The sequence below is a fragment of the Macaca mulatta genome, chromosome 9 (assembly GCF_049350105.2).
Source record: "Macaca mulatta isolate MMU2019108-1 chromosome 9, T2T-MMU8v2.0, whole genome shotgun sequence".
Lineage (NCBI taxonomy): Eukaryota > Metazoa > Chordata > Mammalia > Primates > Cercopithecidae > Macaca > Macaca mulatta.
This window is the reverse complement of record NC_133414.1, coordinates 16,486,473-16,508,995: the sequence shown is the minus strand read 5'-3', so window position 1 is coordinate 16,508,995 and position 22,523 is coordinate 16,486,473. Positions and strand designations below refer to the sequence as shown.

General features: G+C 44.6%; 1 protein-coding gene across 10 annotated transcripts in view; it reads left to right on the top strand.

The window, feature by feature from the left end:
- Nucleotides 1-22,523, top strand: part of DCLRE1C (DNA cross-link repair 1C) — a 60,502-nt gene that overhangs the window by 777 nt on the left and 37,202 nt on the right. For 4 of the 10 annotated variants that reach the window (XR_013397677.1, XM_077944993.1, XM_077944997.1 and 1 more), the window contains 8 exon segments: nucleotides 4,232-4,283; nucleotides 8,102-8,186; nucleotides 13,786-13,845; nucleotides 17,084-17,139; nucleotides 18,150-18,251; nucleotides 18,978-19,050; nucleotides 19,233-19,373; nucleotides 20,645-20,746. Coding sequence is in view for 8 of the 10 variants with exons in the window: in XM_077944993.1 (XP_077801119.1) it covers nucleotides 4,232-4,283; nucleotides 8,102-8,186; nucleotides 13,786-13,845; nucleotides 17,084-17,139; nucleotides 18,150-18,251; nucleotides 18,978-19,050; nucleotides 19,233-19,373; nucleotides 20,645-20,746 (671 nt within the window). In the remaining 2 variants the exon portion in view is untranslated. 10 annotated transcript variants of the gene reach the window in all.

The window sequence follows — 22,523 nt, the reverse complement described above, 5'->3', positions numbered from 1 at the left end:
GACCGATTTAGGGATTAAGGTTAGAGTGTCGCTGTTAATGATATAAGCTCGAGGCTAGATACGCCAGGCAGAGATTGGAGCTAATTTCCAGAGTTTAAATACGCTAATTTCACAACCATTGTTCATTTTCACTTCTGTTGCTCTAATAAGTGACTTACCAGTGAAAACAGTTTTAATACTTATTGTGCCAATTAGCTCAGCCATTAGTGTTAATTGGAGAAAATGATAAACGGAATCATTGGAGTTGCTGCCTTCTGCTGTGTGGCCTTGCAGAGTGCTGGAGCAGGAAGCTCCCACGACCCTGTGGAGTCGATCAGTGTAACAAACCTATCTACACATGCGCAGTGGGAAAGGGTTTTAAAGTAAATTACAGGTATCCAAGTACAGCCTTTCCTCACAGGGTTGGTGGGAAGGCCAGCTATATTGTCTTGGGTGTGGAATCAATCACTTGGACTATAAATTGTTGAAGTTACTGCTTCTGGGAAATGTCTCTGCTTTTTTTCCCACAAAGCCACTAGTGATTTCTGCTTAATGAGGAAAATCTGGACCTTTTCTCATGCGTTGCCATATTAGCATCATGCACCTCTTCGAGCGTCTCTTTCTTCTTCCTTTTTTTTTTTTGAGACAGGGTCTCCCTTTGTCGCCCAGGCTGGAGGACAGTGGCACATGCTCTCTGCTCAAGTAGCTGGAACTACTGGAGTGAGCCACCATGCCTGGCTAATGTTTGTATTTTTATTATTATTACTTTGAGATGGAGTCTCTGTCGCCAGGCTGGAGTGCAGTGGCGTCATCTCCGTTCACTGCAACCTCTGCCTCCTGGGTTCAAGTGATTCTTGTGCCTCAGCCTCCCAAGTAGCTGGAATTACAGGCACGCACCACGACACCCAGCTAATTTTTGTATTTTTAGTAGAGATGGCGTTTCACCATGTTGGCCTGGCTGGTCTCGAACTTCTGGCCTCAGGTAGATCCACCCACCTCAGCCTCCCAAAGTGTTATGATTACAGGTGTGAGCCACTGTGCCTGACACATTTCTGGTTTTGTTTTTCATTGAGAATCTACTGCTGGACGAGGATGTGCCTATTTCTGCTTTTTGTATAGAGTCGCACTGGAGTCTCTGAACTCAAAATGGGCTAGCCAGGATTAAAGTATACTTCAGAAACTTGCACTTTGTGTTTAGGACTACTGAGTTTGGAGAAATAATGCATCTAAAGGAATTTGTGAAATCATCACTCTAAGTTTGTGCATTAAGGAAGAAATGGACTCTTCCCTACAGTTGAACAGTCTATAACAACTTTTTCTGTTCTGTAACCACATGTGGATCTGCTTACTCAACCAGGACATACACTCATCAAGGGCAAAAACTCAACTTCCGCTTTTGGAGGTTTCTCACGTTGCCTTCTGTTGGCTTTTAACCTTTTTGAGACACAGGCTTCTTTGATTGATATGGACTATCTCCACAAAATTCCTGTGTTGAAGCCCTAACACCCAAAGTGACTGTATTTGGGGCTGGCTTTTAGGAGGAAAATAAATTTAAGTGAGGTCATACCGTGGTGTCCTACTCTGATAGGATTAGTGCCCTTACAAGAGGAGGAAGAGAGAGGGCGCTCTGTCCTCATACATCCATGCCAAGGAAAGCCATGTGAGTGCACAGTGAGAAGGCAGCTGTCTGTAAGTTTGGAAAAGTGCCCTCCCCAGAAACCAAATTGCCCCGCACCTTGATCTTGGACTTCCCAGCTTCCTGAACTGTGAGAAATACCTTTCTGGTGTTTAAGGCAACCAAAACACTGCCTTTCCTGACAGGGTTGGTATGAAGGCCAACTATGGTATCTATGGTATCTTGTGATAGCAGCTCAAGCATGAGAAACTGTATGGACTCTTTTACTAGAAAAAAAGCAGGGAAACCCATCCACATCATTTTTTTTTTTTTAGACAGGGTTTCACTCTGTCGCCCAGGCTGGAGTACAGTGGTACCATCTTGGCTCACAGCAGCCTTCACCTCCTGGACTCAAGCAATCCCCTCACCTCAGCAAGTACTCCCACCTGAGTAGCTGGGATTACAGGCATGTACCATCATGCTTGACTAATTTTTGTGTTCTTTATAGAGACGGGGTTTCCCCATGTTGCCCAGGCTGGTATCAAACTCCTGGGCGGAGGTGAACCACCCGCCTCAGCCTCCCAAAGTGCTGGGATGACAGGTGTGAGCTACCACACCCAGCCCCATATCACACTTTGATATCATTCGGAGTAGGCTATGGACCCACCTGATGCTTATTTGTGCGCCATCTGGAAGCCAATGCTGTGTGCAGGGTGGGCTTTACTAAGCATCAGTAAGTTCTGGAAGATGAGAGGACACCTGAGACCTGAGACCTGAGGTAATGGCCCAGGGTTGGGGAAATCCCCATGAGGTGGCACCTTAAGATAATTGATTGTGGCCAAGGAAAAGGAAAACCTCGCTGGAGAAGCAGACCTGGGTGCAGCTGCAGCAGCACAAAGCAAACCCACCCAGTTCTTCTGACCACCAGTTGGAAGGGGCCTCAGGGTGGTGAGGATGGGGGACTATGATGCCCCATGCAGGGTGCTGCCTGCTTAGTCAGTGTGGGAGCAGGAAGCAGAGTCTGGATTGAGCCTCCTCTTTGCCATGGCACAAACTCTTTGGAAACTCCAATTATGGAGAGTCCTGCCCAGAGATATACCCATAAGGCCCTTAAAGACTGGACCAGGTATCCCTTGAGGGAATTTACCCACTGGGAGACAGGTGGGCTCTCCCGGAGGCAGGTGTACAATCTAGGGCTGCCAAGTGAGGTGAAGTGACTGCTCTGCTTTCATTGGGTCTAATGATGGCCACATATACATTGAGGGTGTGCTTGTGTGTGTGTGTGGTGGTGCTCGTGGTAATTAGAAGTGGTTTGGTTTAGCTAAACAATTTATTGTTTTTTTTTGTTGTTGGTTTTTGTTATTTATTTATTTATTTATTTATTTTTGAGATGGAGTTTCACTCTTGTTGCCCAGGCTGGAGTGCAATGGTGCAATCTCGGCCCACCGCAACCTCTGCCTTCCAGGTTCAAGCGATTCTCCTATCTCAGCCTCCCAAGTAGCTGGGATTACAGTCATGCACCAGCATGCCCGGCTAATTTTGTATTTTTAGTAGAGACAGGGTATCTCCATATTGGTCATGCTGGTCTCGAACTCATGACCTCAGGTGATCCGCCTGCCTCGGCCTCCCAAAGTGCTGGGGTTACAGGCGTGAGCCACCGCACCTGTCTGTCTGTTTTTGAGATGAAGTCTCACTCTGTTGCCCAGGCTGAAGTGCAGTGGTATGATCTTGGCTCACTGCAACCTCCACCTCCCATATTCAAGTGATTCTCCTGCCTCAGCCTCCCAAGTAGCTGGGATTATAGGTGTGTGCTACTATGCATGGCTAGTTTTTGTATTTTTAGTAGAGATGGGGTTTCACCATGTTGGCCAGGTTGGTCTCGAACTTCTGACCTCAGGTGATCCACCTGTCTTGGCCTCCCAAAGTGCTGGGATTACAGGTGTGAGCTACCGTGTCCAGCTGGTTTAGCTAAACAATTTAGAGCTGTTTGATGATTGTTGTCTAGGCCTTTACTTGCTAAAGATTCAGAATATACTGGAATGCATGATATGCTGAATGTAATGGTCTAATTGCTACCTTTCTGTTGTCTGTGTCTGTTAATGTGGAGGGCTGTGGAGCAAGTCTTCGTGGATAGTAATACTCTCCTTTGAATCCATCACAGTAGGATGAGAAGATGACAATACACTTATTCTGAGCCTGAGTGATTTCTTAGCAGATTCCATGGACAGGAGCTTGAATGTCTAGATAGACTGATTTAAGTGGCAGGAAGTGAATGGGTTACATAGAGCGTGGCTCGAAGGATGGTTGGATTGAAATGACGTAAAAGAGTGGAGGGCTAGAAGCAGTTCTCATTCTTCTGTGGCTTCCCAGAGTGATTTAAAGTCTGGCCTATGATGCAGGGAATCACTCTCCTTTTAAATAGATTTGGATGGCTCAGAAATGGGCAGCCCGTCCTGTTCTGAAAAGGATTCTTCACTTGCAGAAGAAAGAGTCCATAGCCCATGTGATTCAATTCTTATAAAAGCAAACCTCGTGGGTTTTCTCTTGAAGCTGAAACAGAAGACAACTGTTTCCCTTGGGCTAAGGAATCCTCTGGAAAAAGAACATATTGATGAGTGTTGGTTCTTTTGTTTTTAGATCACATGAAAGGATTAAGAGCCCCTACCTTGAAAAGAAGGTTGGAGTGCAGGTAATTTATTTTGCTACTTATTTGTGTGTGTGTGTATGTTTTTAAGCAAACATTTTAATTGAGAGATAACAACTGTACAGAAAAGTACATACATCCAAGCATATAGTCATTTACAAAGTGAACGCATCTGTGTAGCTTCACTCAGATTAAGAAACAGGACAGTACCAATATCCCAGACCCCTCCTACCTCCTCCCAAAGGTAACCTCTATTCTGACTTGTCATCATGGGTTAGCTTTGGCTGTTTGTGAACTTGAGATATAGATATGTATATATATATATATTCCTACCAAATACACTGCTTAAAAAAAAAACCAGAGAGGGAGTTTTGCTATGTCGCCCAGGCTGGTCTTGAACTCCTGGCCTCAAGTGATCCTCCTGCCTCAGTCTCCCAAAGGGCTGGCATTATAGATGTGAGCCACTGGCACCTGGTCCCAAATAGACCCTTTTATAATTGTTTTACTTTACTTAACATTGTATTTGTGTGATTTATCTATGCCGCTGGGTACAGCAATAACTCATTCCGTGTTATTTCTGTAAGAGTATATGAGAGAGAATGGCTGTTCCATTGTAAAGGATCATATAATACTGGATTTTTTTCTTAAAGCTGAACTATTAGATGCTTTTCTTGCAGCCATTGCCTATATCTAAATTCCCAATTCTCAAGATACATATTTGAAAAGGGCCAGTGGATGTCAGACTTTTCTGCTCATTGATAGCAATAGTCTGTCTTCTTGATAATGATAGCCAATATTTACTGAATACTTACTGTATCTGGGGACTGTGTATTTCTCAGTTCAACAATTTTTTTTTTTTTTTTTGTAGAGACAGAGTTTTACCATGTTGCCCAGGCTGGTCGTTAACTCCTGGCTTCAAGTGATCCTCCCATCTTGGCATCCCAAAGCACTGGGATTATAGGCATGAGCCTTTGCGCCTGGCCAATAATTTTTTATTATTTTATTTCTATTTATTTATTGACTTTTGCGACAGGGTCTCGCTCTTGTCGCCCAGGCTGGAGTGCAGTGGCACGATCTTAGCTCACTGCAACTTCTGCCTCCTGGATTCAAGTGATTCTTTTGCCTCAGCTACCCGAGTAGCTGGGATTAAAGGCACCCGCCACCACACCCGGCTACTTTCTGTATTTTTGGTAGAGAGGGGTTTTACCGTGTTGGCCAGGCTGGTCTTGAACTCCTGATCTCAAGTGATCTGCCTGCCTTAGCCTCCCAAAGTGTTGGGATTACAGGCATGAGCCACCACTCCTGGCCTCAATAATTTTTTCTGGTTGCCTGTGACGTGTCGGGCATTGTACTGGAGGTGGAGAATGCATTAGCGAGCCACACGGATGCAAGGCTCTGCCCTCTTGCACTTGACATTTTCATTAGAGCTTCTTGATAACCTTTTGAATAGATACTACTATTATTTCTATTTTACAGGAGACTGAGGAACCAGAGAGGTTAAATTAGTTGCCCAATGTCACACAGCCAGTAAGTGGCAGGACCAGGATTCCAGCCAGGTCTGTCTGATTGTAGAGCCTATGTATCAGTCATCTGCTGCTGTGTAACAAATTACTTCAAGATGGGGTGACTTAGCACTGATCATGTCTTACTGCTCAGTTTCTGTGGGTCAGGGATTGACAGGGTAGAGCAGGGATGGTTTCCCAGCCCAGGTATCAAACATCAGTGAGCAGAGTCTTCAGATAATGTCAGCCCCATAAGATCTGAAGATTCCCTTATCCATGTCTTTTGATACCTGGGCTGGGAAGACTCACATAGCTAGGGACTAGAACTGTTTGGCATGTCTTTTTTGTTTTTTGAAACAGAGCCTCACTTTGTTGCCCAGGTTGGAGTACAGTGGCATGATGTTGGCTCACTGCAATCTCTGCCTCCCAGGTTCAAGCAGTTCTCCTGCCTCAGCCTCCCAAGCAGCTAGAAGTACAGACACGTGCCGTCAAGCCCAAATAATTTTTGTATTTTTAGTAGAGATGAGGTTTCACCATGTTGGTCAGGCTGGTCTCGAACTCCTGACTTGAAGTGATCTGTCCGCCTTGGCCTCCCAAAGTGCTGGGATTACAGGTGTGAGGCATCTCTATCTCTAAAAGTCTCTTTAGGCCAGGCATGGTGGTTTAGGCTTATAATCCCAGCACTTTGGGAAGCCGAGGTGGGAGGATGACCTGAGCCTAGGAGTTTGAAACCATCCTGGGCAACATAGGGAGATCTTTTCTCTACAGAAAATATGAAAAATTAGCCAGGTGTGGTGGCGTGTGCTGTAGTCCCAGGTGCTCAGGCTGCTGAGGTGGGCGGATTGCTTGCATTGCAGCCTGGGTGACAGTAAGCTCCCCTCCCCCTAAAAAAATCTCTTTAGTGTGAGTCCATCAGGATAGCCAGACGTGTTAAATGGAGACTCAGGGTTTAAAAGTGTATGTCCTACGAGAGAGCCTGGAGGAAGTCATATTGTTTGGCGATCTAACCTCAAAACCCATGAGATTACTTCCACCACATTCTGTGGTGAAGGTAATTACAGAAAATTGCCCAGGTTCAAGGGGAGGGAACATAGACCTCTCTGGTCAGTGGAGGAATTTTAATATCTATTTTGTAAGGAGAGCATGTACGGATGGGGTATATCGTTGTGTGGCCATCTTTGGAAAATACAATCTACCTTCGACTATATTCCTAACCTCTAAATGATAGCGTTAAGTTTTAAAAGTTTATTATGGGCTGGGCGCGGTGGCTCATGCCCGTAATCCCATCACTTTGGGAGGCTGAGGTGGGTGGATCAGTAGAGGTCAGGGTATCGAGACCAGCTTGGCCAACGCGGTGAAACCCCGTTTCTATTAAAAATACAAAAAGTTAGCTGGGCGTAGTGGCGTGCATGTCGTCCTAGCTACTCAGGAGGCTAAGGCAGGAGAATCGCTCGAACCCAGGAGGCAGAAGGTTGCAGTGAGCCGAAATCGCGCCACTGCACTCTAGCCTGGGTGACAGATCAAGACTCCGTCTCAAAAAAAAAAAAAAAAAAAAAGAAAAAAGTTTATTATGAAATTAATTTCTGTTCATTACAAAAAAAAGAATAGGCTGGGTGCAGTGGCTCTCCCTGTAATCCCATCATGTTGGGAGACCGAGGTGGGCGGATCACCCGAGGTGAGGAGTTCGAGACCAGCCTGGCCAATATGGTGAAACCCCATCTCTACAAAAAAAATTAGTCGGGCATCATGGCGCGTGCCTGTAATCCCATCTATTGTGGAGGCTGAGGCAGGAGAATCGCTTGAACCTGGGAGGTGGAGGTTGCAGTGAGCCGAGATGACGCCATTGCAGTTGCACTCCAGCCTGGGTGACAGAGCGAGACTCCGTCTCAAAAAATAAATAAATAAATAAACTTATACAGTAAAAAGCAGAAGTTTCTGTTCCCAACACACCTTTTCCAGAGGTAGTGTAACGTGTGGCAGTATCTTTCCAGACACACCTGATCATATACAAGTGTGTATTTCCAAGTAACAGTGGTGAGGGACCGCTGTTGGAGGTAGTCCAGGGACACCGTATTTCCACCCCCACCTTGTGCTCTCGATGGCACTGAAATGGTGGGCATAGGTATGTTGGAGTGACTCTAACAGATTCTGTGCCAGCGTAATTTCTGAACTATTAGATGTATGATGAAATAGATTTCATCACCATGCCTGGCTAATATTTGTGTTTTTAGTAGGAATGGGGTTTCACCATGTTGGTCAGGCTGGTCTGAAATGAAACTATTAGATGTATGATGAAATAGATTAGTCACCAAGATGGCTCATATTGGATTGTACTGAAAGTTTTTTCTTTTTTCCTTTCAGCTTGAAGGTTTATCTCTACTGTTCACCTGTGACTAAGGAGTTGTTGTTAACTAGCCCGAAATACAGATTTTGGGAGAAACGAATTGTAAGTTTTATTTTTTGAATAACTTAATTTTTTTTAAGTGGGAAGTATTTTTAGAGGTAGATTGACAAAAACATTGCCTCAGTTTATCACATACTACAGTTACCCACATTAATTAGAATATTGAGTCTCTGGCCGGACATGGTGGCTTACACCTGTAATCCCAGCACTTTGGGAGGCCTTGGCGGGCGGATCACTTGAGGTCAGGAGTTCATGATCAGCCTGGCCAACATGGTGAAACCCTGTCTCTACTAAAAATAAAAAATTTGGCGAGGTGTGGTAGCACACACCTGTAGTCCCAGCTACTCAGGAGGCCAAGGCAGGGTAATTGCTTGAACCCAGGAAGCAATGGTTGCGTTGAGCCGAGATTACACCACTGCACTGCAGCCTGGGCGATAGAGTGAGACTCCATCTTTAAAAAAAAAAAAAAAAATTAAGTCTGTTGGCATTGAGCAGTATGGTAGAAGTCAACATTTGGTGGTTGTTGATATGTTTTCTTTGTTCCTCAAGAGTGAGATCTAGGTCTTTAGTTTTGTTTCTTTAATCTCATTGACCTTCTTGCTAAGATGCATTTTAATATTTTCTTTTCTTTTTTTTTTTTTTTTGAGATGGAGTCTCACTCTATTGCCCAGGCTGGAGTGCAGTGGCTCAAACTCGGCTCACTGCAACCTCCGCCTCCTGGGTTCAGGCAATTCTCCTGCCTCAGCCTCCCGAGTAGCTGGGATTGCAGAATTCCGCCACTATGCCCGGCTAATATTTGTGTTTTTAGTAGGGACGGGGTTTCACCATGTTGGTCAGGCTGCTCTCAAACTCCTGACTTCAAGTGATCCACCCACCTTAGCCTCCCAAAGTTTTGGAATTACAGGTGTGAGCCACCACACCTGGCCACATTTTAATATTTTAGAGTATAAAGTGTTCATTAACATAGTTGCTAAATCCTTTTATTTAAATTGTGGGATAGAACAAGAAAAATAAACATAAATTACAGGCTATAATAAGGAAGGGATGACAGCTAGAAGAATACAGATAGAATGGGTAACTTTCGGTCTGGCAGAATAGAACGCATCTGTCCAAGTAGTCAAGGGGAATCAAGGGGAGAAAAAAGTCTAGTGCACAGAAAATGCAAAGAAGGCAGAAAAAGTCTGATTGTAACAGTGATTACTATATATAGGAGAGAATTTAATTCTATCTTTGATCAAAAGACAAATTCTCAGTTTAAGTTAAAAAAAATTAGACAAATCCGGCTGAACCCAGTGGCTCATGCTTGTAATCCCAGCACTTTGGGAGGCCGAAGTAGGCGGATCACCTGAGGTCAGTTGGAGACCAGCCTGGCCAACAGGGCAAAACCCCATGTCTACTAAAAATACAAAAAATTGGGCGTGGTGGGGACTGTGCCTGTAATCCCAGCTCCTTGGGATGCTGAAGCAGGAGAATTGCTTGAACCCAGGAGGCGGAAGTTGCAGTGAGCCGAGATCATGCCCCTGCACTCCAGCCTGGGTGGCAGAGCGAGACTCCATCTTCAAAAACAAAAAAATTAGACAAATTCGTCAGTATTAGTCTACAAGAGACGTAGATAAAACAGAAGGATAAATACGGGTTGAAATTTGAAATTTGGGGGGAAGAAAAAGGGAAAAAATTACTAACCAATTAGAAGACAAAAATGTCAGAGTGGCAGTTTTTAATACCAGAAAGTAGACTGGAAGGCAAAGAAAGATAAGGTTTGAAGAGGGTGTTACTGTTAAAAGGAACCGTGGGTCATATGGACGTATGTGCAGTTGACAAAATAACCTCCAACTGAAGTAGAAAGTGCGAGAATCTGTCACCCAGTGCTTGATCTGAGGAGAGCCACAATGAGTTAACAGAATGTGGGTTCGTTATGTGGATTAGGTCTTAAATCGTTGTGGGAGTTGGCAGAGCAGTTTGTCCCAGTGTCACGAAGAGTCTGTTTACTCTTTTTTTTTTTTTTTTTTTTTTTTTGAGATAGTCACACTCTGTTCCCCAGGCTGGAGTGCAGTGGTGTGATCTCAGCTCACTGCAAACTCCGCCTAATGAGTTCAAGCAATTCTCGCTGCCTCAGCCTCCCTAGTAGCTGGGATTCCAGGCCTGAACCACCATGCCTGGCTAATTTTTGTATTTTTTTTAGAAGAGACGGGGTTTCGCCATGTTGTCGAGACTGGTCTTGAACTCCTGACCTCAGGTAATTCTCCCACCTCGGCCTCCCAAAGTTCTGGGATTACAGGTGTGAGCCACTGTGCCAGGCCTCTGTTTGCTCTTAAACTGCTTACAGCCAGTGCCTCCCTCCTGCCCACATTTGGGCAAGCTGACAAAAAGGCCATGCCTGCCTCAGCACCGAGGTGAAGTTCAAACCAGGCAAGTCCAGGCCCACCCCACGCCACAGTGGAAACCAGGGCTAATTGCTCCTACTTTCTCTCAAGCCACAGGAAACATTTCTGTCCCCAGCTCAGGGACTGCGCTGCCCTCCCCGAAAGTCCTGCGATGTGACTGAAGTTTTCTTCTTATTCTCTGCCGTGTGTGTGCTCGCGTGTGTGTATGTGCATGCGTGTGTGAGTATGCACACACACAGTGTGTGCACGTGTGTTTGTGTGCATGGTATCATCCACCTCAACGTCTGACCTTTGATTGGGAAGGGGATTTGTCCTCCCTCTGCAGAGCAGTCACAACAGCAAGGCTGTTCCTGTTGTCTCTGGCATTCAGCTTGCAGTTGCTACAGGTCAGCCTGGCCAGCAGTCAGGAAGGAAAGCTGGAAGAGAAGCGGAGGGGAGCAGAGACAAACTGGAAGGCAGAATGGCCCACTAGAGCCCGGCAGGACAGACCAAAACCCACTTCTGTCTCTCACTTCCTCCGGCCTCAACAGTGCTGGTCTCCCGCTTTGGCTCTGAGGCACACGCACCTTCCCCAGGACTCGGAGGAGCTGCACACGGGTACCCAGCAGAAGCTGGTGTTGCTGCGGCGCCGCCCCAGTCTCTGAGTTAAGTCAGAAGGTCAACAACGTTCATGAGCTGTTACCATTTCTGGTGCCCTTCAGAGCATGAAAAAAAGCCTGCTAGTTCACATCTGCCTTCCGAATGTTTACTGTGGGCAACAACATGGATAGGGGTTCTAGGAAATAGTTCCAGCTTAGATGAGTTGACATAGTACAAACAAGGCCATCGCAGAATCAGGGCGAGAAATAGGAAATCAACAGTTGTCACTAGAGAGCTTAACATGTCCCTCCCAGATGCTGAAAGGAGGAGGAGACAGGAAATAAGATGCAGAAAATTTGTAAATGTGGACTAACAGAACTTTAAAGGCAAGGAAGAAAATCGTATTTTTTGGGGGTGCTCATGACATTTACAAAAACTAACCATGTACTGTGTCACGAAAGAATACAATGATGTTGGAGATCAGAAACAAAGGGACAGCTAAAATCTTCCCATACACGTGGAAACTAAATGCATACAATAACTGACCGTTTGGTTAAAAAGGAAATTGTACAATAAAGAAAACATACAATATGTAGAACTGGCCAGGCGTGGTGGTTCACGCCTGTAATCCCAGCACTTTGGGAGGCCGAGGTGGGCAGATCACGAAGTCAGGAGATTGAGACCATCCTGGCTAACACAGTGAAACCCCTTCTCCACTAAAAATACAAAAAATTAGCCTGGCCTGTTGGCGGGCTCCTGTAGTCCCAGCTACTCTGGAGGCTGAGGCAGGAGAATGGCGTGAACCTGGGAGGCAGAACTTGCAAGTGAGCCAAGATCGCGCCACTGCACTCCAGCCTTGGCGACAGAGACTCTGTCTCAAAAAACAAAACAAAACAAAACAAAAAAAAACACCATACAATGTGTAGAACTGATATAGTTAGGCTTGGGAGCTCACGTGTGTAGTCCTAGCACTTCAGGAGGCCAAGGTTTGACAATTGTGTGAGTCCAGGAGTTCGAAACCAGCCTGGGCAATACCACAAAATCGCATGTCTAAAAAAAAAAAAAAAAAACCCTTAAAAATTAGCCTGGTATAGTACCGCGTGCCTGCAGTCCCAGCCACTCAGAAGGCTGAGGCAGAAAAATCACTTGAGCCCCGAAGTTTGAGGCTATAGTGAGTTGTGATTGTGCCATTGCACTCCAGACTGGCTAACACAGCGAGAGCCTGTCTCAAAAATAAATAAAGGAGCTGATGGACAATGGAAACGTGGTATGTCAGAATGTGTGGAACACAGTTAAATTTGTCCTTGAAGAGAAATTGATAGCATTAAATAGATATATTAGAAAAGAGGCTGGGCGCAGTGGCTCACACCTGTAATCCCAGTGCTTTGGGAGGTTAAGGCGGGGGGATCACTTGAAGTCAGGAGTTTCAGACCACTCTGGCCAATATGGTGAAACCCCATCTCTACTACAAAACATTAGCCAGGCATGGTGGTGGGTGCCTGTAGTCCCAGCTGCTCAGGAGGGTGAAGCTGGAGAACTGCTTGAACCTGGGAGGCAGAGGTTGCAGCGAGCTAAGGTCATGCCACTGCACCCCAGCCTGGGTGACAGAGCGAGACCCTATCTCAAAAGGAATAAATGGGGAAAAAGCCATTTCATATATGGAAATGTAGGAATCCTCATAAAGATGGTAACTGAATCTGGCAGTATTAAATAGCATATCCAATAAGATGTTTTATTCCAGAAATGCAAAAATATTTTAACACCCAAACCTTAGACACTAAGTTTTAGGACATTAGTGGACTAAGAAGATGAAAAATCACATTCATCTATTCATCAGATACTTACTGAATGCCTCTTATGTGCTAGTAGTCTCTGTTCTGATGACAGGGGAAATGTATCAGGGAGCATTCTGTAGCACTTAGAACCAGTGCATGAGGCTGGGTGCAGTGGCTCACGCCTGTAATCCCAGTACTACGGAAAGCTGAGGCGGGTGATCCTGAGGTCAGGAACTCAATCCTCAGGTGATCCTGAGGTCAGGAGTTCGAGACCAGCCTGGCCAACATGGCAAAACCCTGTCTCTACTAAAAATACAAAAAATCAGCCTTGCGTAGTAGCGGGTGCCTGTCATCCAAGCTACCTGGGAGACTGAGGCAGGAGAATCGCATGAGCCTGGGAGGCGGTGGTTGCACTGAGCTGTGACCACACCACTGCACTCCAGCCTGGGTGACAGAATGAGACTCCGCCTGAGAAACAACAACAAAAAACAGTGTATGAAGTGTCCATGTCATGGACTCACGCAGACTGTGTTCTGAGGCACAAAACCTAGCACACATGACCACGTTTTTACAAAGACTCAAAATTCAGAGGGAGAGGGGAATGGGAGTGGTAGGGATGGGAAGATGGAGGAAAAAATGAATTCATGGAAATAGAATTGTGTCAGAGGATTATATGCATTTACAAGGCATTTACTACATATTGCCAAATCTGCCTCAAGACAGGTATTATTTTGGCTTTACAATTTTTTTGTAACTGTTAAAATGTTTATTACAGTGTAATCAGAATTGTTTATATAGAGAGTCTGAAAGTTCTCTTTGCCCCGTTTCTGTGTTTCAGATAGCAAAGGCATATAAAGCCATGAAAAACTGGTATATACATGGTCTCTTATTTTATTTTTATAGATATCTATTGAAATTGAGACTCCTACCCAGATATCTTTAGTGGATGAAGCATCAGGAGAGGTAACTAAATATTAAATATTGATCAAAAAAATAGTGCTAAAATGATTGTTTATCTTTCTCTTTGATTTTGTAGTCAGATGCTCTCCCCCTCAGCTATGCCCTCAATCTTTCTCTTTGATTTTGAATGCTTATGTAACCATAAATAAAAATCTAATAATTGAGTGGGGTTTTAGGGGCAAAAAAATCCATTTGAGATTGTGTCACTCCATTTGGGCTGGACTCACAAAACTACCATAGACCGAGTGGCTTATACAATAGACACTTGTCGCTGAAGGTTCTAGAGACTGGAAATCCAAGATCCAGTCTCCAGCAGATTTCGTGTCTGGTGTGAGGGCTCATTTCCTGGTTCTTTTTTTTTTTTTTTTTTTTTTTGAGACAGAGTCTCACTGTCACACAGGCTGGAATGCAGTGGCGTGATCTTGGCTCACTGCAACCTCCACCTCCTGGGTTCAAGCGATTCTCCTGCCTCAGCTTCTCTAGTAGCTGGGATTACAGGCGCCTGCCACCACGACCAGAGCCCAGCTAATTATTATATTTTTAGTAGAGAGGGGGTTTCACCATGTTGGCCAGACTCGTCTTGAACTCCTGACCTCAAGTGATCCACCCGCATTGGCCTCCCAAAGTGCTGGGATGACAGGCATGAGTCACTGTGCCTGGTCACTTCCTGGTTCTTAGATGCTGTCTTTTCCCTGTGTCCTTCCAAGGTAAAGGGGCAAACGAGCTTCCTGGGCGTCTTTTATAAAGGCACTGATGTCATTCACAAGGCTTATATGCGCAACAACTAATCACCTCCCAGAGGCCTGCTAATAAAACCACTTTGGGGGTTAGGATTTCAACATAGGACTTTTGGGGAGGGACATGAACATTCAGTCCTTAACAGTGATGTATTTATTTCCCATGTTGTAAAGGATTGGGCATGGCTTATTTTTTGTCACATTTATTCCTTATTACATGCTAATGATGGGAACCCTGGTGTTGATATTACTACATGATGTTATTGTCACATTTACTGAGTTTTATAATGTTCAGAATTTAAAATGGTGATTAATATTTTTGCAGCAAATTCATGTATATTGTACTTTTTTTCTGACTCCTTATTCAGAAAAGGGGCACTGCCAAGTGGGAAAACTTTATTTTTCATCATTAAATTTTGAAGCAGTACTTTTGTGAATGTATGGTTTGAATAAGTAGGACTATAGACATACCCCCCCACCCCTTTTTTTTTTAAAACCTTACAGCTGGTAGGTATTTTCCGATTTTGGTTAATACTGGTTTTGTAGCTTGATTATAGCACACTGCTTTGCCATGTTTAACTTAGAGGGTGTCTTGTGTTGTTTGAGTGTGATCTGAACAGAAACTGACTTTTTCAGGTATTTCTTCTTTGGAGAAGATCAGACAGTTGAAGTTGAGGTATTCCTCCCATCAAATTATCCTGAGGGAGGACCACAGAGCCACTTTAGGGAGGATTAAAAAGGAAAAAACAAGAAATAAAGGATAGGTGAACCTTTGTAAATGCCATCCTGGACTCTGCAAACTGCTTTTCCGAGGAATACTGTGATTGGTTTGTGGCCTTGTCACAATCAGGGATATTGGTGAAAGGCATTCCCTAAAGCTGGGGGCCGACAGCAGGCAGACTTTTGAGCAGTCTTGCCCCCACTTTGATTTTTTATGTTTCTTTGTGTGTGCCATGACTTTTGTGCATTGTTTATCCAGCTCCAACCAGGGGGAGACCCATTTGAAAGGGTCTTCGAGAATGAATGGAGACTTCTGTGAGGAGTCACTGTCACCGAGCAGTGACCTGGTGTGTGCAGAGCTCTCCCCACTTACTGATGGCTGGAGAGGCAGTAGTGCCCACAGGTCTTGCCCTTGCCAAACAGTGTGACGTGCAGTGTGAATCAGGACCAGGCCTCATCCAGGCTTTTAAAGATTTTTTTTTTTTTTTTTTTTTTTTTTGAGACTGAGCCTCACTCTGTCGTCCAGGCTGGAGTGCAGTAGGGCCATCTTGGCTCACTGTAACCTCCACCTCCTGGGTTCAAGTGATTTCTCTTGCCTCAGCCTCCTGAGTAGCTGGGATTACAGGTGCCCACCACCACGCCCAGCTAATTTTTGTATTTTTAGTAGACACAGGGTTTCACTGTGTTGGCCAGACTGGTCTTGAACTCCTGACCTCAAGGGATTTGCTCACCTCAGCCTCCCAAAGTATTGGAATTACAGGCGTGAGCCACCGCACCTGGCTCAGGCTTTAAAAGTTGTTCAAAAGTGGCCGGGTGTGGTGGCTCTCACCTGTAATCCCAGCACTTTGGGAGGCCAAGGCGGACATATCACTTGAGGTCAAGAGTTTAAGACTAGCCTGACGAATATGGTGAAACACCATCTCTACTAAAAATACAAAAAATTAGCCAGGCGTGATGGCAGGCGCCTATAATCCCAGCCACTGGGGAGGCTGAGGCAGGAGAATTGCTTGAACCCAGAAGGCGGAGGTTGCAGTGAGCCAGGATCATGCTATTGGACTCCAGCCTGGGTGACAGAGTGAGACTCCATCTCAAAAAAAAAAAAAAAAAAAAAAATTAAATAGCTTTATTCAGATAGAAGTCAAAGTCACAGAATTGTGTATCCATCACCACAGTCAATTTCAGAATATTTTCAGCACCCCAAGGGAGAAAGCCTGTACCGATTGCAATCCCTCCCTATTCTTCCCCAAACCCCTGGCAACCACTACTGTATTCAACTCTCTGTCTCCATGGGTTCACCTAATCTGAATATTTCATATGAGTGGAATCATACAACATGTGTTCATTTCATATCTGACTTCTTTTCACCAACGATGTTTTCAAGGGTCATCCATGTTGTAGCATGTGTCAGTTCTTTTTATGGCCAAATAATACTTCATTGTCTGACTAGACCACATTTTTCTGATTCATTCATCAGTTGATAGACATTTGAACTGGTTCCACCTTTTGACTAGTATGAAGAATGCTGCTCTGAACAGCCAGGCACACATTTTTGTGTGGCCATCGGTTTTCACTTATGTTGCTTCTATAACTAGTGGTGAAATTGCTCAGTCCCATGGCAACTCTGTTGAGTGGACAAGGATTCCACTTGTTTCTAGGATTTGGAGAGTGAGGAAATTGGGAGAAAAGAGACGTTGTTAAATGTGTTCTACGAAGGAGGGCTTTGTTGAGCTAAGTCCTAATGATAACTGCTTTCCATTACTTTTTTTTCTTTATTTTCTTTTTAGAAGGAAGAGATTGTCGTGACTCTCTTACCAGCTGGTCACTGCCCGGGATCAGTTATGTAAGGGGGCTCATTTATTTTGTCATTTTATTATATGTAGATACATATTGTATTTGTAGAAACACATTTTTAGGGTCTAAAATTAATAGGGGGCTGGGCGCATTGGCACATGTCTGTAATCCCAGTGCTTTGGGAGGCTGAGGCGGGAGGATTGCTTGAGTTTGGGATTGGAGGCTGCAGTGAGCCTGATCGCTTCAGTGTACTGCAGCCGGCGTGGCAGAGTGAGAGCCCGTCTTTTTTTTTTTTTAAAACAAAGAAACAAACAAAAAAGAAAGAAAGAAATAACACATATAGGGAGATTTGATTATTTTTCTAGCCATTTAAAACACATTTGTTCCCAGATTGAACTAGGGGGACAGAGGTGAGATCAGATTTGAAACATTTCTTATAAAATGGAAGTCTTCATGGCCAGGTGTGGTGGCTCACACCTGTAATCCCAGCACTTTGGGAGGCTGTGGCAGGTCAAACCCTGTCTCTACAAAAACTATAAACATTAGCCAGGTGTGGTGGCACACCCCTGTAGTCCCAGCTACTGGGGAGGCTGAGGCAGAGAATTGCTTGAGCCCAGGAGGCGGAGGTTGCAGTGAGCCAAGATTGCGCCACTGCATTCCAGCCTGGGGTCAGAGCAAGACTCTTGTCTCAAAATAAAAATAAAAATAAAAATAAATAAATGGAAGTCTTCAGCAGCTGTTTCCCCAGTGACCTTGTATTTTATCATCACATGTATTTCTCCATGAGCAAGAATGATCTCAACTTATAATTGAAAGTGCTAACATATCACAGGGAACATCTATTACAAACTGGGTAGCATCTCCACTCTGTTATTTTCTACCCGAGGGAAGAGGTAACAGCTAAGTGCCTGGTGTGGTTCTAATTACCATGAGATTCCATTACCATTGTATTATAAAGGATATGTTTGCAGGAAGCATTTACTATGCATCTCACATGTATTTGCTTTATTGGGATTTTACATGAGACTCAGAAGTCACTGGGATATATTTCTTTTTCAGGTTTTTATTTCAGGGCAATAATGGAACTGTCTTGTACACGGGAGACTTCAGATTGGCACAAGGAGAAGTTGCTAGAATGGAGCTTCTGCACTCGGGGGGCAGGTACTGGGCCTTGTATAGGCCTTTTTTTTTTTTTTTTTTGGTGAGACAGAGTCTTGCTCTGTCGCCCAGGCTGGAGGGTAGTAGTGCAATCCTGGCTTACTGCAGCCTCTGCCTCCAGAGTTCAAGTGATTTTCCTGTCTCAGCCTCCCAAGTAGCTGAGATAACAGGAGTGCGCCACCATGCCCAGCTAATTTTGTATTTTTAATAGAGATGGAGTTTTGCCATGTTGGCCAGGCTGGTCTTGAACTCCTGACCTCAGGTGATCTGCCCACCTTGGCCTCCCAAAGTGCTGGGATTACAGGCATGAGCCACTGTGCCTGGCCCCTTGTACAGTTCTTGTGTGTGTGACTGAATAAAGTTTTGTTCTGGCCAGGTGTGGTGGCTCACGCCTGTAATCCCAGCACTTTGGGAGGCTGAGGTGGGTGGATCACTTGAGACCAGAAGTTCAAGACCAGTCTGGTCAACATGGTGAAACCCCATCTCTACTAAAAAATATAAATATTAGCCAGGTGTGGTGGCGCACACCCGTGATCCCAGATACTTGGGAGGCTGAGGTGGGAGAATTGCTTGAACCCAGCAGGTGGAGGAGGTGGCAGTGAGCAGACCTGGTGCCACTGCACTTCAGCCTGGGCAACAGAGCGAGACTCCATCTCAAAACACAAAAAAAGTTACACATAATTTATATCACATTGGATGGCTAACATCAATTTTTTTTCTTCTTTTCAGAGTCAAAGACATCCAAAGTGTATATTTAGATACTACTTTCTGCGATCCGAGATTTTACCAAATTCCAAGTCGGGTAAGTCTGCCTGGAGGAACAGGGTTCTCATCTGGGTGTACTAGTGTTTTTAGTAGGCAGTTTGTGGGGTGACAGGTCAGATCCTAACTGTCCCCGTAGGCATGAGTACCTGGGAATGTCGGGAAGGAAAAGGCTCTGTGAGGCTCTCCCCCTGTCAAATGTCTCTTTAAAATTCTGTCTAGGAGGAGTGTTTAAGTGGAATCTTAGAGCTGGTTCGAAGCTGGATCACTCGGAGCCCGTACCATGTTGTGTGGCTGAACTGCAAAGCGGCTTATGGCTATGAATATTTGTTCACCAACCTTAGTGAAGAATTAGGAGTCCAGGTATGGCGACTGTTCATTCTTTTTTTTTTTTTTTGAGAGGGAATCTTGCTATGTCACCCAGGCTAGAGTGCAGTGACGTGATCTCAGCTCACTGCAACCTGTACCTCCTGGGTTCAAGCGATTCTACTGGCTCAGCCTCCTGAGTAGCTGGGACTATAGGCATGAGCCACCAAGCCTGGCTAATTTTTGTATTTTTAATAGAGATGGGGTTTTGCCATGTTGGCCAGGCTGGTCTTGAACTCCTGACCTCAAGTGATCCGCCTGCTTCGGCCTCCCAAAGTGCTGGGATTATAGGCATGAGCCACTGCTCCCAGCCTGTTCATTCTTTTCTGTTGCTCCCTTCCATCCTCCCAGCTCACCTTTCCTCCTCCTCCTCGCCCCCAAATAACTGCAAACAGTGACAGATGGAAGCCGAGATCACGCCACTGCATTCCAGCCTGGGCGACAGAGCAAGACTCCGTCTCAAAAAAAATAAATAAATTTGAACGAGGAGATACGGGAGTGGATTGTTTGCAGTACATGCTCATCTGTTGCATGTCATGTATATGCCTTTAAGGATAGATGATCCTTGATTTTTTTTTTTTTTTTTTTTTTTGAGACTGTCTTGCTCTGTTGCCCAGGCTGGAGTGCAGTGGCATGGTCTCAGTTCACTGCTACCTCCACCTCCTTCAAGTGATTCTCTTGCCTCAGCCTCCCGAGTAGCTTGGATTACAGGCCTGTGCCACCACACCTGGCTAATTTTTGTATTTTTAATAGAGATGGGGCTTCACCATGTTGGCCAGGCTGGTCTTGAACAACTGACCTCAAGTGATCCACCGACCTCCACCTCCCAAAGTGCTGGGAATACAGGCATGAGCCATGGCGCCTGGCCAAGGGTAGATGATTCTTGATTGTTTTTGTCTGTGTGGATTACTGCTTTATTCCCAGTATTTAGAATAAAGCTCGACACACAGTAGGTGTACAAGGAGTATTAATTGAATTTCTCTTGAAGGACTGAAGAACAGTATTAACATCATTAAATGACATCCCTGAGCAGAGTCTCCATAATTTTTCATTGCCATCAGTGATGGCAGTGATCCTGGCCAGTTGGCCTTGTGCCTGTTGACATTCTGGCAGAATACCAGAGCGTACTGAAATAGCCAAAAACGGCTTTTCAAGAAAGAAGAGAGGGTTAATTCACTAACTGGGTGTTTTGCCCTGAATGATTAACCTTGAACAATTTATAGGAAATACATTTCAAATAATTTGCATGTACATATTATTTGCCTTAGGTTCATGTGAATAAGCTAGACATGTTTAGGAACATGCCTGACATCCTTCATCACCTCACAACGGACCGCAACACTCAGATCCATGCATGCCGGCATCCCAAGGTACGTGTGTAAGTGGTTCCTCTCGTATTGTTTGCGTAATCTGTGAGAAAGAAGAAAGGTCAGGACCTCCATTTATAGGCTCTTCGCTTTACAAATGTAAAACCTGAGGCTGCAATCCTAAGTTGTTAGCTCAAGGTCATGTAACTGTACATTACCATATTCCATGACCTTGTCATCATTAGTAAATAGCCACAGATCTTTATAGTTTTCTTTTTTTTTTTTTTTTTTTTTTTTTTTTTGAGACGGAGTCTCCCCCTGTCGCCCAGGCTGGAGTGCAGTGGTGTGATCTCGGTTCACTGCACGCTCTGCCTCCCGAGTTCACACCATCCTCCTGCCTCAGCTTCCTGGGTAGCTGGGACTACAGGTGCCCGCCACCATGCCCAGCTAATTTTTTGTTATTTTTAGTAGAGACAGGGTTTCACCGTGTTAGTCAGGATGGTCTCGATCTCCTGACCTCGTGATCCGCCCGCCTCGGCCTCCCAAAGTGCTGGGATCTTTATAGTTTTCTAATGAAATCTATTCATACACATTTGATAATTCAAATTTATTTGTAATGAAATCAGTAATATGTTATAGCTTATAACTTAAACATTTGTGCTATTTATGTATGTATTTATATATTTTGAGACATTCTCACTCTGTTGCCCAGACTGGAGTGCAGTGGCTCACTCTTGGCTCACTGCAGCCTCCGCCTCCTAGGTTTAAGTGATTCTCCTGCCTCAGCCTCCTATGTAGCTGGGATTACAGGCATGCACCAGTAAGCTTGGCTAATTTTTGTATTTTTAGTAGAGACGGGGTTTTGCCATGTTGGCCGGGCTGGTCTTGAACTCCTGATCTCAAGTGATCTGCTCTCCTTGGCCTTCTAGAGTGTGGGGATTACAGGCGTGAGCCACTGTGCCCATCCTGTGCTGCTTATTTTTGAGACTCATGACATGAGCATGTTTATAAATTTTTTCTTCTACTTGTTTCAGATAAATATCTAGACATAACTTTTTTCACACTTTAAAATAGTTTCATGTCTTGATGGTCCTATTTCAAATGGATGTTTCCAGTGTCTTTGCAAGTCACATGTCATTTGTTGTCTTTTTTGTTTTTTCTTTTTTTTTTTTGAGATAAGAGTCTCACTCTGTCACCCAGGGTGGAGTGCAGTGGCGCCATCTTGGCTCACTGCAACCTCCGCCTCCCAGATTCAAGCAATTCTCTTGCCTCAGCCTCCCGAGTCCCGAGTAGCTGAGATTAGAGGCTCCCGCCACCACACCCAGCTAATTTTTGTACTTTTAGTAGAGACGGAGTTTCACCATGTTGGCCAGGCTGTTCTCAAACTCCTAACCTCGTGACTACCCACCTTAGCCTCCCAAAGTGCGGGATTACAGGCATGAGCCACCACGCCTGGCCTCATTTGTTTTCTAATGCCAACACAAAACATCCTTCTCTTGTCAAACGCTGAGTACAAGACTTTCATTTTGAATTTGCTTTAAAAAATGTTGTTTCAATTACAATTATTGAGGCTAATTAGTGATCTTTGAATGTAGTGGTTTGAGTGATCATTATTTTTCTCTAAATTTTAAAATACCTTAGCATTAAATCCTGTGTAATTTAAGTAAACATTGCATTTATTCATTTGGATCACTATGGTGGTAGTACTAATGGCTCCATCAGCCAAAAGCCTAAAGTTGCTTAGCCCTTATGATAAAGCATAATTTCAAACGAGAGAATTCTGATCCACAGCCTGGAATGTTTTCCTTTAGGCCACTGTGAAAGCTGCAGTGTAAATTAT